This window comes from Tachypleus tridentatus, chromosome 7, assembly GCF_004210375.1.
Source record: "Tachypleus tridentatus isolate NWPU-2018 chromosome 7, ASM421037v1, whole genome shotgun sequence".
NCBI lineage: Eukaryota > Metazoa > Arthropoda > Merostomata > Xiphosura > Limulidae > Tachypleus > Tachypleus tridentatus.
The window spans coordinates 5,524,737-5,539,167 of NC_134831.1; the positions used below are offsets into that span (position 1 = coordinate 5,524,737).

General features: G+C 35.1%; 1 protein-coding gene across 1 annotated transcript in view; it reads right to left on the reverse strand.

Annotated features, from left to right (window-relative positions):
• LOC143255037 (guanylate cyclase 32E-like) overlaps positions 1-14,431 on the reverse strand; it is a 158,913-nt gene that overhangs the window by 25,120 nt on the left and 119,362 nt on the right. The window contains exons 6-12 of the mRNA XM_076510055.1: positions 11,895-12,049; positions 10,689-10,779; positions 9,918-9,996; positions 5,667-5,775; positions 4,297-4,476; positions 3,320-3,424; positions 1,100-1,171 (exon numbers count right to left, since the gene is read on the reverse strand). Of these exons, the coding sequence (XP_076366170.1) occupies positions 1,100-1,171; positions 3,320-3,424; positions 4,297-4,476; positions 5,667-5,775; positions 9,918-9,996; positions 10,689-10,779; positions 11,895-12,049 (791 nt within the window). The remainder of the gene's footprint in view (positions 1-1,099; positions 1,172-3,319; positions 3,425-4,296; positions 4,477-5,666; positions 5,776-9,917; positions 9,997-10,688; positions 10,780-11,894; positions 12,050-14,431) is intronic.

A 14,431-nucleotide genomic window follows, 5' to 3' on the forward strand; every position in this document is an offset into this window, starting at 1 on the left:
TTATAATTTGTTGGCTACAATAATATAGAAACTGCTAGTGAAAGTTAATTTGTACTAATTACAAAGAAATGCCAAGGAGAACAACAGAATTAATATGAAACGGTGAGAAATGAACTGTGTAGTTTTTATGTATAATTTCTCTTTAATTATTAGGCCTTACGGTAAACCATGTGTATATTATGTTTGTTACGAACCGCATTTTTACAGTAAACAATATGTACATTATGTCTGTTACGAACCCGAACCGTATTTTTAGATAAACAGTGCGTACATTATATTTGTTACTAGCCCTAATTTACAATATATGTCGTCACAAAACATTTCAATTTCGCAATTGCACCATATATTCAGTTCACGTTGTGGTTTCTACATAATGTATGATCTTTTATTTACAAAGCAATTAAACAAGTAATTAATTCTTTGAAATTACTCGATCTAACCAATGAAAAATTGTTAAATGTTGAGCCCCGTGCTGGTAGAGCGGTAAGTCTACGGATTTACAACGTTAAAATCAGGAGGTCGATTCTTCTCGGTTGGGTCAGCAGATAGCCCGATGTGGCTTTGCTATAAGAAAACACACTTTACATTTTGAAGTGTTTTTGCACTTAAATGAGAAACAAACGAAAAATATCTTACATAAAGTTTGTTTGTTTTTGAATTTCGCCCAAAGCTACTCGAGGGCTATTTGCGCTAGGCGTCCCTAATTTAACAGTGTAAGACTAGAGGGAAGGCAGCTAGTTATCACCACCCACCGCCAACTCTTGGGCTACTCTTTTACCAACGAATAGTGGGATTGACCGTCACTGAATAACGCCCCCACGTATGAAAGGGCGAGCATGTTTGGTGCGACCAGAATTCGAACTCGCGACCCTCGGATTACGAGTGGAACGCCTTAACACGCTTGGCCATGCCGGACCCCTTACATAAAGTAGTGGTAGTAATGATCAAAGTACACATGGACGTTTCTTTTAAATTTTTACAAGGTCTCCAATGGCGCATGAATATTTGAAACATTTATTAGTACGTCAAATCCGCAATGTCTAGCTAGGATATAGTTAGTTATTAAATAATTGTTTTAATAAGATGGTGATTTACTTACCCTTACAATATCTCCTACTAACGATGCAATGAACATGTTGTCCAGTTTAACATCTTCGTTTTCCAATATATCCTATTAAATAGAAATATCAAAATTAGGGACGGTGACAGTGAAGATAGCCATCGTGTAACTTTTTCGCGAAAATTAGCGAGACTATTAAACAAGCTCCAAATTCGTCTTCGTCTTTCTTTATTTACTGACTCTAATAATTCGCTTCATCTTAAAACAAGAATAGAATTAATGAGGATATATATCTCACCAATTCCTGCACTCACAAACTTAACAGCAGAACGTACCCTAAATTCTGCGAGAAATCCTGACGTCATTTATGGTTTTGTGTGTAAAAGGTCGAGTATTTCATTATGAAGAAAGTTAGGGCGAAGGAGACGCATGGAGGTCGTAATTATCGTTGTTATGAGCTGTTTTAACCTTCGAGTGACCAAGAAATATGGATTTTTTAAGCTTTCTAGACTGACGACTTTTGGAATGTATTTTTGTTTTTTTTTTTTTTTGTATTTATAATAAAGATTACTAAACACTAAATAACCTGGTGTTCTCAGGAATTATTCTTATGACAAGGTTATAACTTGGACCTATTGTTTTTAATAAAAGTTAACTTATTCGTTTGATTGTTTTTGGAGTTTTGTGCAAAGCTACACGAGGGTTATCTTCGCTAGCCGTCCCTAATTTAACAGTGTAAGAAAGGCAGCTATTCATCACCCACCGCCAACTCTTGGTGTACTCTTTTACCGACGAATAGTGGGATTAACCGTTACATTATAACGCCCTCAACAGCTGAAAGAGTGAGCATCCTTGGTGTGATTACGAGACGAGCGTCCTGACCACCTGGCCGTGCCGGACCGAACAGAAATAATACTGTTTCCATGTAAAGGTTAGTGTTAGTACGTATCTGAGACCTAATTTAGCAGTGTAAGGCTAGAGGGATTATTTGTTTGTTTGTTTGTTTTTTTGGATTTCGCACAAAGCTACTCGAAGGCTATCTGTGCTAGCCGTCCCTAATTTAGCAGTGTAATACTAGAGGGAAGGCAGCTAGTTATCACCACCCACCGCCAACTCTTGGGCTACTCTTTTTACCAACGAATAGTGGGATTGACCGTAACATTATAACGCACCCACGACTGAAAGGGCGAGCACGTTTGGCGCGAAGGGGATGCGAACCCGCGACCCTCAGATTATGATTCGAGTACCTTAAAAACCTCGCCATGCCGGCCCGACTTGATATTGGAGCTCGTACTTAAAAATATTAAATGTGAGTACACCATTCTGACGTCTGAAGTATGTTATTATATGCATTTGAGTTATCTTAAATATAAATATTGAAATAAGTTTTTTTGTTTTCAAGAGGTGTTTTCTTGCATCAAAAGAAAATGTGAAATGTCGTCTAAAAAAAAAACCACTTTTTAAAACGACCTTTGGATTTCGCCGAAAGCTACACGACAGCTGTGTTATCTGCTATAGCCATCCCTATTTTAGCAGTTAAAGACTAGAGGGAAGGCAGCTAACTATCATCACTAATGATCTTCGATCTCAGGAGAGATTTCTTATCTTCCTAGAGCGCCACTTCCTGAATAACATGGGGGGGAATCAGAAAGCCCCCTTAATCGAATGAGAAAGAGAGTCATTTGTCTTATTGATTTGTCAGGTAAAGACTAAAGAATTAAAAATCGTGGGATAAGTTCTGATTGTAGTGATAATTGTGTGGTCATTTACCAGTTAGCTGTTTTTATTCTATTTTATTATCTTTGGGGAACTGGGGAATCCATAATAAATAGAGAATGATTCAGTGTACAGTGGAATTGACTGTCAATTTATAACGGCCACACGGCTGAAAGGGCAAACATGTTTAGGGTATGGAAGGTGGGGAATTCGAACCCGTGGTCCTCAGGTTGCTGGTGAAGCGACATAATTATCCGGCGCTGCCGGGTCTTTAAAATGTAAAATGACTATTTTTGAAATAGTCAAACGACTGGTTTTCAAATGCTAACAAAATAAATCTGAATAACAATAACTACTACAAAGTAAAAGGTTGAGCGTTTTACAAAACGAAATTTAATTTCAAAACTTTACACCAAAAGACGAAGATCATTACGTTTGTATCAGATGTGGTAATACAATAAAATAATTAGACAATGTAAAATTGAAATAAAAATTCCTTTTTTTATTTAACTTTAAAAAATGAGCTCAAACTTTTCATCGTACCTTCAGACTACCTCTGGAACAGTACTCGGTAATTATACAGATATTTGGTGGGTCTACGCATGCTCCGACGAAAGGATTGAGGTTATCAAATTGAAGATCTCGAATCTGTATTGAAACATTACCATACATTTTTAATCTCAGCACAACAGAGCCCTCTAGAAGTTTAAAAACATTTCGAAAAAGAAAGGGTGAAATAAAATCTACTGAGATCAAATATTTTCGAAGGTCGTATTTTCAGTACTGACTAGTCACGTAAATAAAAAAATACAAATTAATCTCACAAAACTTAACTTTTAACTTTTCTTGATATCACATTACGCATTAAAGAACATTACTGAGAGAAAGGAAACTATTTTAAATTAACTCGGTTCTCAGTTATTGGATAGTTATCTTTTAGGTTACCAACATGGAGCGTGTAAGGTTTAAGTAGTTCTTTGACGTTACCAAATATCGATTATCGTTGTTTTTTGCCTCATTTTTATGACAAATCCTACAAAACTATGCATTTGCCTTTAAATATTGCAAGCTGATTCCTCCAGCTCGATATCTTTCTATAATTACTTTCTGTAATTAAACTCCTAGTAACACTTTTCTATAGTATTAGTTACAATACAAATCAAATCTGCTCATTTTGGTTATGCTGTTTACTCACAATTTTCTCCATTATCAGAATTTTTAATAACGTCTTTGTTCTAGCAGATCTCTATGCAAGAAACAAGCAATACTTAACAATAAGTACATAAGAACCTTATCAATGTACATGTTTTTTAACTTTCTGAGATTAACGTTGCACAACTTACATTAAATACACGTGTAAGAACTAGAATCTTATACACGGTTCTTTAACTTTAATTTAACGTTACACAACTTGCATTTCTAATGTAAGTAATGTAATGGTATAACTGTAAGGAAATCTCTGAAATAATACACACGCAACAAAACGCACACGCGTGCGCACCAAACGCAATAAGTATTACCGTTTTCATTTCTTTCTTCATTTTTCTCGTTATATCGATGCATTTTTTTCTTAAGCGTTTGATTGCACAGATACGACCCCTGTATATGCCGATCTGCGTATAGATCGTAGAGTATCTAAAGTCGGACTCAGGATTGGAACTGAGAGAAACTTGGCTAGTCCGGATGACTGGATGAAGACTCTGTCAGTAAACGGAAAAGAAAGAAAGAAAAAATCACTTCTTCCATTAGAATTCTACTTTTTACTTTTCTTCCATGCCCGACTTATAACATTTTAACAAGATTAGTCTTGTTATCAGTAAACATGGATCTTTATTCTTCTAAGTTGAGATGTGCATCTTTTTTTTTGGAGAGGGGTGGTGAAATTCTAATTGTTATGAAGACTGTGGACGTGTTTGTGTGATATAAGGTTGTAAAAAGTAATTAAAAACGACAGGTGATAAATAAACCATTAAAGCCATCTGCTTACAAGGACACTGGATTTTGTTTCTTTAAAAAAATCAGTGTGTGAAATCAAATTCGTTTAACAACTACAGGATTATCTTATTATAAAGTTAAATGTATTTAGAAGTTATAAAACAGAGTTGGGTTTGTGCCGGTGTACACTGTTTAATTTTATAATAAATATTATGCATAACGTATTGTGTTTGCTTTTAAGGTTTACCTGACAAGAACAGCAACACACGATGCCGAAAAATGAGTGAGATATTTCCTATTAAGTGAAAGATAATAACAAGAGATTTGTAAGGGTCCGACATCACATCAAAAGGACCTTGATACCCACCCTCGGGAGCTCAACTGTAAACTCCAGAGGTCATAACGCTAAAGTTCGAGATTCGATTCTTGCAAAGAACGGCTAGTCCATTGTGTAGATATTATGTTTGACAGTAATAGATATTCAATAGGACCCTTTACAAAAAAAAATTGTTTATTGTTAAGCATTAACGTACAAAATGGGATCTCTGTGCTGTGCCCACTATGAATATCGAAACCTGCTTTTTAGCGGTTTGAGCCCTGAGACTTACCACTCCGTCCCTGGGAGACTTTTGAAGAAGTTTGTTAGTTTATGTAAAGTTTTTATAGGTCGAAAGTTCGAAATGAAAAAACACACACACACACACACACACACACACGCTAAAGCCCCATGCATACGCACATTAACCAGAACCAATTAAATTAATCTCACGTTATGAACAAACTTTCTGCGTTTACCTTTAATGGTAGTAAAATATTTATTGTTTTTTATACTTAAATCAATGAAAAAACCATTATGACTCAAAGTACTCAAGTCAATCACTCATAAAGTTTTTCTAGTTTAATTAATCGTGGTTTCAAGATCAGTGGTAGATCCCCAACTAATGAACTTACTTACCCTCGGGGTTTTCCCGCAAGCTGTGGTCGGGGTGTACTCGTTCACTTGAATATCTTTATAATCAATCTTCCACAGCAGATTGTCCAGTTCTCTTTCGTATGACCAGTTCCTGTGATATTCAAATAATTTTCGATCTTTAGGTTTTGGTTTTGATTCATGTGCTATATGATAATATTTAAATGTTTGTTTCCTATAAAATGACGTATTTTACAATTTTCCGTTATTTCATTACTGGCGTTTAGTACCACGTTTGCTGTCGCCTCTTAATTTTGCGAAAGCTAAAAAAGTGCTATTTGCGCTAGCTGTCCGTAATCTCGAAGCAAAAAAAATAAAAGGAAGGCAAGAAATCAACATCACTCATCGACAACTCTTGAGTTTGCAAGAGTCCCTGGCCTGGCATGGCCAAGCGCGTAAGGCGTGCGACTCGTAATCCGAGGGTCGTGGGTTCGCGCCCGCGTCGCGCTAAACATGCTCGCCCTCCCAGCCGTGGGGGTGTATAATGTGACGGTCAATCCCACTATTCGTTGGTAAAAGAGTAGCCCAAGAGTTGGCGGTGGGTGGTGATGACTATCTGCCTTTCCTCTAGTCTTACACTGCTAAATTAGGGACGGCTAGCACAGATAGCCCTCGAGTAGCTTTGTGCGAAATTCCAAAACAAACAAACAAAGCAAGAGTCCCTTCAACGTTTTTGTTTTGTTTTTACAAAGTTTACAATCTGATAAAAAATTCAAGAAAAATAAAACATGATTTTGTTTATTTTTGAATTTCTTGCAAAGCTACACGAAAGCTATCTGCGCTAGCCGTTCCTAATTTAGCAGTGGAAGGCATCTAGTCATCACCACCCACCGCCAATTGTTGAGCTACTCTTTTACCAACGAATAGTGGGATTGTCCGAACATTATGACGCTCCCACGGCTGAAAGGGCGAGCATGTTTCTTGTTAGGGGGATTCGAACCTTCGACCCTGGGATTACAAGTCGAGTACCTTAACTACCTGGCCATGATTTTGAAATGTATACATAGTTCTGTCTCAACTTAGGATGTCTGACTTGCGGGATAGCTAACAAATTCCAACATTTTAGCAAATATATTGTAATAGAAAGAAATATTTATTATGTTACAATGAGCCAGCACAGTAACAAAAAGGCTAAGTTTGGAAGTCGCGAGAAAAAATTCGATAGCTGCTTTAATTTGCAAATTGTTTGATTTTTTTTTTTTAATAACAGAAAAAAATGTGAGAATTTTTCGTGCTAGAGGGAGATGATTTAGGCAGAGTTTTTTTTTTTTATTTTAACGCAAAGCTACACAAGGGCTATCTGTTCTAGCTGTCCCTAAGTTAGCAATGTAAGACTAGAGGTAAGGCAACTAGTCATTACCACTCACCGCCAACTCGTGGGCTACTCTTTTACCTACGGCTGAAAGGACGAACATGTTTGGTGTGACGGGAACTCAAACTTACGACCCTCAGCTGATGAGTCGAGCACTCGAACCACCTCGCCATGTCGGGCCACTTAGACGGACAAGAGTGAACTTGAAAGACGTTATTAATGGACTGCACATGTTTTGGATGACGTTTTTTCAGGTTTGATGAGGATATTTGCTATTAGCGCGAAATGTCTTCTCAAACTTCCTAGACTAGTGCTTTTTAACCTTTTTTGGGTCACGGACCTCTGAGAATATAATTTGAAAGCTTTGGCCCCTCCCAAAAAAATGCAGATAAACACAATATAATGGTGAAAATCTTTCCCCTCGCTTCATGGTTCCCCTAAAATCCGTCCATGGACCACCGGTTAAGAACCATCTCGTCTTAGACAAATACAGTTCATTTACAACACCCTTCAAGGATATTCTTACTGCTCTAGATTTTTAAATATTAAGTAAATTTTATTTGTTTCTTTCTCAGTAAGTTCCTTGGGTTTGGTTTGTTTCGAATTTCGCGCAAAGTAGCTAGTCATCACCATCCACCGCCAAATCTTGGAGCTACTATTTTACCAACGAATAATGGGATTGACCGTCACATTATACCCTTCCCCACGGATGAAGTGCAGCATGTTCGGTGTGACGGGGATTCGAACCCGCGGTCCTCGGAATACGAGTCGAGTGCTTTAATCAACTGGCCATACGGGGCCAAATTTCTTCGGAACAAGAGGTTATGATAAAAATTATTCTAGCTATAAGATTCACGTTTCAGCTTAATCTAAAAAAAATTCAACTAATTTGCTATGCATGCTAAAGTACAGTAGCTGCATAAACTCCTAAAGGACCCCTAAATAGAAGAAACCCTCTCCATATATTTATTTTGTCCGTATTCGTATCTTTCGGAGAGATTAATCGAAGTTTTTTTATGTGTATTGATACGTGAACTGATGCAAGAACAGGTAAACAGCCATCACACTATATGTGCGTTCGACTAGAAATTGTTAATCAGGGCTATATCGACTTCAATAAATGTGTTGAGCGCTGATGCAGTTAAGCTGGTTGGAGGAATTAGTTTCTATTCATTGACGTTGTGCAATGATGTAGAAACAACACTGGCTAAGCAAGATTACTGTGCTCTTCTGAACCTGATAAACTTCCTTCTAAATCATCAGATGGAAAACACAGGTGAATACGTTGCTTTTCTGAACAAAGTTAAACTTAAATGGTTTAGCTTGTTTTCGAATTTCGCACAAAGCTACACGAGGACTATCTGCGCTAGCCCTCCCTAATTTAACGTGTAAGACTAGAAGTAAGGCAGCTAGTTATCATCACCCACCGCCAACTCTTGGGCTACTCTTTTACCAACGAAGAAGGGATTGACCGTCACATTATAACGCCCCCATCGCTGAAAGTGCGAGCATGTTTGGTGTGACGGAGAAACTTAAATGGAATACATATATATATTTATTTTTACCATTAAATACGTATAAGAAAATTACATTTTTTTTTATAAAATAGATTATATTAAAAGAAGGATAGGGTGAAATTTACACATTATGTTCAAACTTTTTTCTTTCTCTCCATAAAATTATTGTCTTCCCTGAAAACTTGAGGTGTGGATTTCTAAAAGCATGCACTAAAAGGCTGGACTCTGGTAAATTTGTCTAATAACGTTAAATTCGTTCGCACCAAAGTAAAATATATATGTAAATGAAAACCATGTTCACATAAGACTGTACGTTTTCATATATATGCAATATTTCCGTTTGTGTTTAATTGTCTATTTTTATCAGTATTTCAAAGAACTTAATAGAAAACACACAGAAAGAAATAAGTTCTTTTTGTGTCTCCCCTTTTGATAGCTCACTTATAAAAAATGAGTTTTTGACGTGGTGGGCAAATCACAGATAGTCCATTGTGTAGCCTTGCACTTTACAACAACCAAACTTAACAAAACTACTTATTTCCCCCTCAAAACATTAGATGGCTCGGTGGTAGATCTGAAAGATTATGCTATTAAAATTGGATTTTCCATATCCATGGGTCTGTGAACTTATAAATCTAGAAATCGGAGTTCGATACCCGCGGTGAGCAGAGCACAGATAATCCGTAATGTAGCTTTGTAAGCGCTTAACTACGAACACACAAACAAATCTATATCCAGTTGTTTACTTTCGTGCTTGACAACAAACAAACGTTCTTTCCGACAATACCGTAACTATTTCAAGTAAGATAAAATTAAAATTAATTTACAAATCATTCGTAGTTCTTACTGCATAGTAACTACTTCTTCATGAATCTCTGAGAAGTGGTGAAGATACTACCAGTAATTACTTATATTTATTACTGATTTGGATATCAATTTGTAGAAGCTTATACCAAGCAGCACTTTCAACATTTTATTAATTACATTAATTATATTCATACTATAATGAAACAACTTGAAGCAATATTTTACAGTTGTCACAGTAGAACAAATACCTTTTGATAAAACAGGTATGTTACCGACAATGATGGATGGATAATTTAAGTTTTTCTTCAATTTTTACAAACAAAGATTCAAATGGTACTGTAAACAATGCACAAAATACTGTTATCAGATATTGTGAAGTATCATACAAACCTATAAACAATGCACAAAATACTCTCAGATATTGTGAAGTATCATACAAACCTATAAACAATGCACAAAATACTCTCAGATATTGTGAAGTATCGTACAAACCTATAAACAGTGCACAAAATACTGTTATCAGACATTGTGAAGTATCATACAAACCAATAAACAATGCACAAAATACTGTTGTCAGATATTGTAAAGTATCATACAAACCTATAAACAATCCATAAAATAATGAGCAATACCAAAGCCACTCCTCCAGTTCCTCCAGCAACTCCTCGCCATACAAAACCTAATAATTAACAACATAATTATATATATCAAGCCATTAGGAACAATAATAATTATCAAAATACTGACAACATATTTGTGGTTACATGAAAAAAATATATATATATATATATATTTTGAGTACCTACAAATTATCGGTTTGATTTCCCCCTTCATTGTTGGTAATGAAAACTGCTATATTTCTGTTTGTAATTAATAGTACTCATTACTTAGGTCTGGGGAAACCCATTAATGTATAAACACAAGTATACTGGATGGTGATAGAACTAATTAATTAAAAGATAAAGAGATGAAGAGGTCATTCATCATTACAAGCTTGCATACATAAACTGTTTCAGAAATAGTGTTATAAAATGACACAAAAGTCTCTTCTTGGGATTTCACAAGGTAAAGTCTTTGAGCTAAGAGAAAGTGAATGACTCAGTATAAACATTTACACAGCGTTTCATCTTATAGCTATTCTTATTTGTAATTCGGTTATCTTAAAATCAAATGTTCCTATAATATTTTAATCAAGTAATATATTTATCTTGGCAAACGTGATTTCTCTAACTGATTTCTGTTTGTTGAAATTTAGTTTTACTGCCATCTTATGGTTAAACTATTAGAATTTCAACACAGATCAATATGGTCTAATCAATACAATGTGCATTCGATGATAATTTAACTTAGGAACATGAAAGCTTAACTTACTAATACACTTTTCATTTTGGAATCCACACTCAGGCCCGTCTTTTGGTGGTCCATCGCCTACCCAGTCCACTGTATCTTCCAAGTAGAGCACCTGGTATTGGTATTTACTGAATAGTGTTCATGAATGCTACAAACGTCTTAACTGTATTATGTGTAAACATTTTATTTTTTATTCACTGTTAATTGTTTTGACGGACATTATTTACTGAGCCTATTGTACCCTATCATTGAGACACTAGCATACTGAGTCTACTGTACCTGTCATTGACACACTACATACTGAGTCTCCTGTACCCTCTTATTGAGACAGTATATACTGAGTCTACTGTACCTGTCATTGACACACTACATACTGAGTCTACTGTACCCTGCCATTGAGATACTACATACTGAGTCTACTGTACCCTGCCATTGAGCTACTACATACTGAGTCTACTGTACCCTGTCATTGAGCTACTACATACTTAGTTTACTGTACCCTGTTGCTGAGACACTTCATACTGAGTCTACTGTGACATTACATACTGAGTCCACTCTACCATGTTATTCATTTTTACAAATCAATACTAAACAAAGTGTTTCAAAATACAAATACGCTTTGCTCAAAACAGTATTTTTCAGTATTTTCAAAACAAATACTAAATAAACCTTATAGAATGGTTTACATACCTTATTTTAACATTTGCTTTCTTATCAGTTACAACCATTTAACTTCTAAATGAACGTATATGATGTTCCCTCAGACATTTTCAAATATATCATTGGTATGGATTTAGTTATATTTAACATAAAACTATTATGGTATAAAGTCATTATTTATTTCGAGATGTTTTTCAAAGTTCTCAGGACGACAATTTTTTTTAATATAACGTAGCTACTGTGGTTATCTACTACATCCCCTAACTTTGTACTGTTGACCAGAATGAAAGCACCCAGTCAGTATCATCCTTTCACATAGACTAACGTTTAAACTGTCACTTCTTATAACGCACCTACAGCTAAAAGGGCACTAAATAGTTTCTAGTATAGCACAGCTTCGATCCCAGCTCGCCAGCATCGAAATAAAACCTTTACTATAGCAGTAATCGTGCCATCTGGAAGCAGTTTTCTTACAAACTATTTTACCTAAGTAGTTATAGAATCCGATTAATCTAATACCTTCCGTACAACTGTGAGAAATATTACAGTTTAATTAAGAAGACATACCGGAAAACCACTGCTATTTTCTGGAAGCATGAACATTCCGACACGGAAAATCCCGAATTCTCCTGGAACACCAGGAAGTGGTTTCCTAGCAACCACAGTGTAATTTCCTTCAGCGTCTCCGTTTTCGTCCATATACACCATGTAACCCATTGCACCTGGAACAAATACATTATATACCATGTAATCCATTGTACCTAGAACAAATAAGTTTTACATAATGTAACCCATTGCACCTAGAACAAATAAGTTTTACATAATGTAACCCATTGCACCTAAAATAAATACATTATACACAATGTAATCCATTGTACCTAAAACAAATACATTATACACAATGTAATCCATTGTACCTAAAACAAATACATTATACACAATGTAATCCATTGTACCTAAAACAAATACATTATACACAATGTAATCCATTACACCTAAAACAAATACATTATACACAATGTAATCCATTACACCTAAAACAAATACATTATACACAATGTAATCCATTACACCTAAAACAAATACGTTTTACGTAATGTAACTCATTGGACCTAGAGCAAATACATTATACACAATGTAACACATTGGACCTAGAACAAATACATTGTACACAATGTCACCCATTGCACCTAGATCAAATACATTGTACACAGTCCAACCCGTTGCATTTAGATCATGCAGGTTAGTGAGCTACGTTGAAATAATCCACTTGTAACGAACGATGTTTTTGATCGCCTTTCATTAATGATTTTAAACAAATCCTGAACTTCGAGAAGAAAAATATCAACGACGATAAAAAATAATTACAATTATAGATCATAAAATGTTTTTATTACTAGTGTTGATCTATTGAATAATTACTGTAAAAATGTCTAATTTACTAAACATTTTAAACACGTTTTAAGCCTCATTACTTGGTTACGGCTCCATATCAAGCCTAATTCGACTCTACCTCAGTGCCACTTGAGTGTAGGTTTCATTGCTAAAGGGCCAATCAAAAGCTGTGATGTCAAAGTCATACTACTGCTCCCTGCATGCTTTTTATAATCTAGTGTATGAGGAAGATGGTTTCCCAGTGCCCATTTCAACAGTTCTGTTATAGAGAAATCTATAAGCTCTGCATCCGTTAGATAAACCGCTATGTCTTCTTGTGAAATTGTGTGAAATATTCGTTTAATTCTCTAGCTACTTGAGGTATGCAACAGTACAACAAATATGTTAACAAAGCAGCTTGTCTAGACCTGATTTGTTTCCCTTTTTCAGACGGAGATTCTTCTTGACTGTATTACATACTGTTGCTTCGGACACATGGACAACTTTTGTCACTGAATTTTGTGTTCTTGCTTTCTTATTTCTTACGAGACACTGCACTTTGTCTATACGGCTGAGATACGACTTATTGTAGATTTCTTTCTGAATGGTCCCGGTACCCCAAGTTGATCAATAATACTTTGTTTTCCAATGCCATTAAACACAATAGATACCACCATTTCGTAAATTAAAAATTCAGATCCAAACACAACTTTATATTCTAAGTATACAGTTATTTTATGTGAAAAAGGCTGTTGCATACATTTACACAAAGCACTATATTTTAGGTTGCATCGCACTACCTATGCAGCGCCAAGTAATACCAGATTGTAATCTTGATACATTACATTTATCCGCGGACTTCTACAGGCTGTGTATTCATGTCACTTGCTTGTTTGTAAATTGGTTTCAATATCATATACTCAGAGATGTGTAAAAACGTGTTTTAAGTACTGACACGGGCATAAAACTTTCATGTTTTTGAAGAAAATATTTGTTTCAAATTATTAGCTCTTAGATAAGTTGTCTTATTCAAATACACTCGGCTCGTGTTGTTATATGAGAACTCTAATTTGAAATGAAGCATTATATTTTCAGACATTAATTTCAGTCTGATTATAGGCGTTTAGAGTAAAAAAAATACTTAAAGCAACTATAATAGTAATTATTCTTCAGTATACGCTGAATGATTGCGTTTACACTTTTATTAAGCTATTCAAATAATAAAAGTGATACTTGGTTTTAAAGTGTTGTATTTAGTGTCGTGTACAATTCGAAGCCTGAAGGAAAAATAAATGGAAAATATTTTCAATTGAAAATTAAAGTAAACTACTTTTTTCTGTATTATTCTGAAGGACTGATTTCTGATATCTTAAATATAATGAAACTCAGTTGAATGGACGGCAAATGCCTGTAGTAGAAACACATGTGTAAAAGACGACGTTTCGAAAGCTTTCGGTTTTTCATTTTCAGGTCAATGTGTGTATGGTATAGTCAGTTTTCGTAGTATTCTATTGGCTGTCTATTCTACTAAGTTTCATCGTGAATACTCTTCCTAAACAATATAAAAAAATAAAAATATAATGTTTTTCTTGAGAATACGAAATATAAACCAATCTCAGATCCAATGCTCTTAAAAAGAAAGAACTAATGTGTGACTTATAATATGGAAAAAAATCATCTGTATGTGTCATATAACAGCTAAATTAAAACGCATATATGAATCATGATTA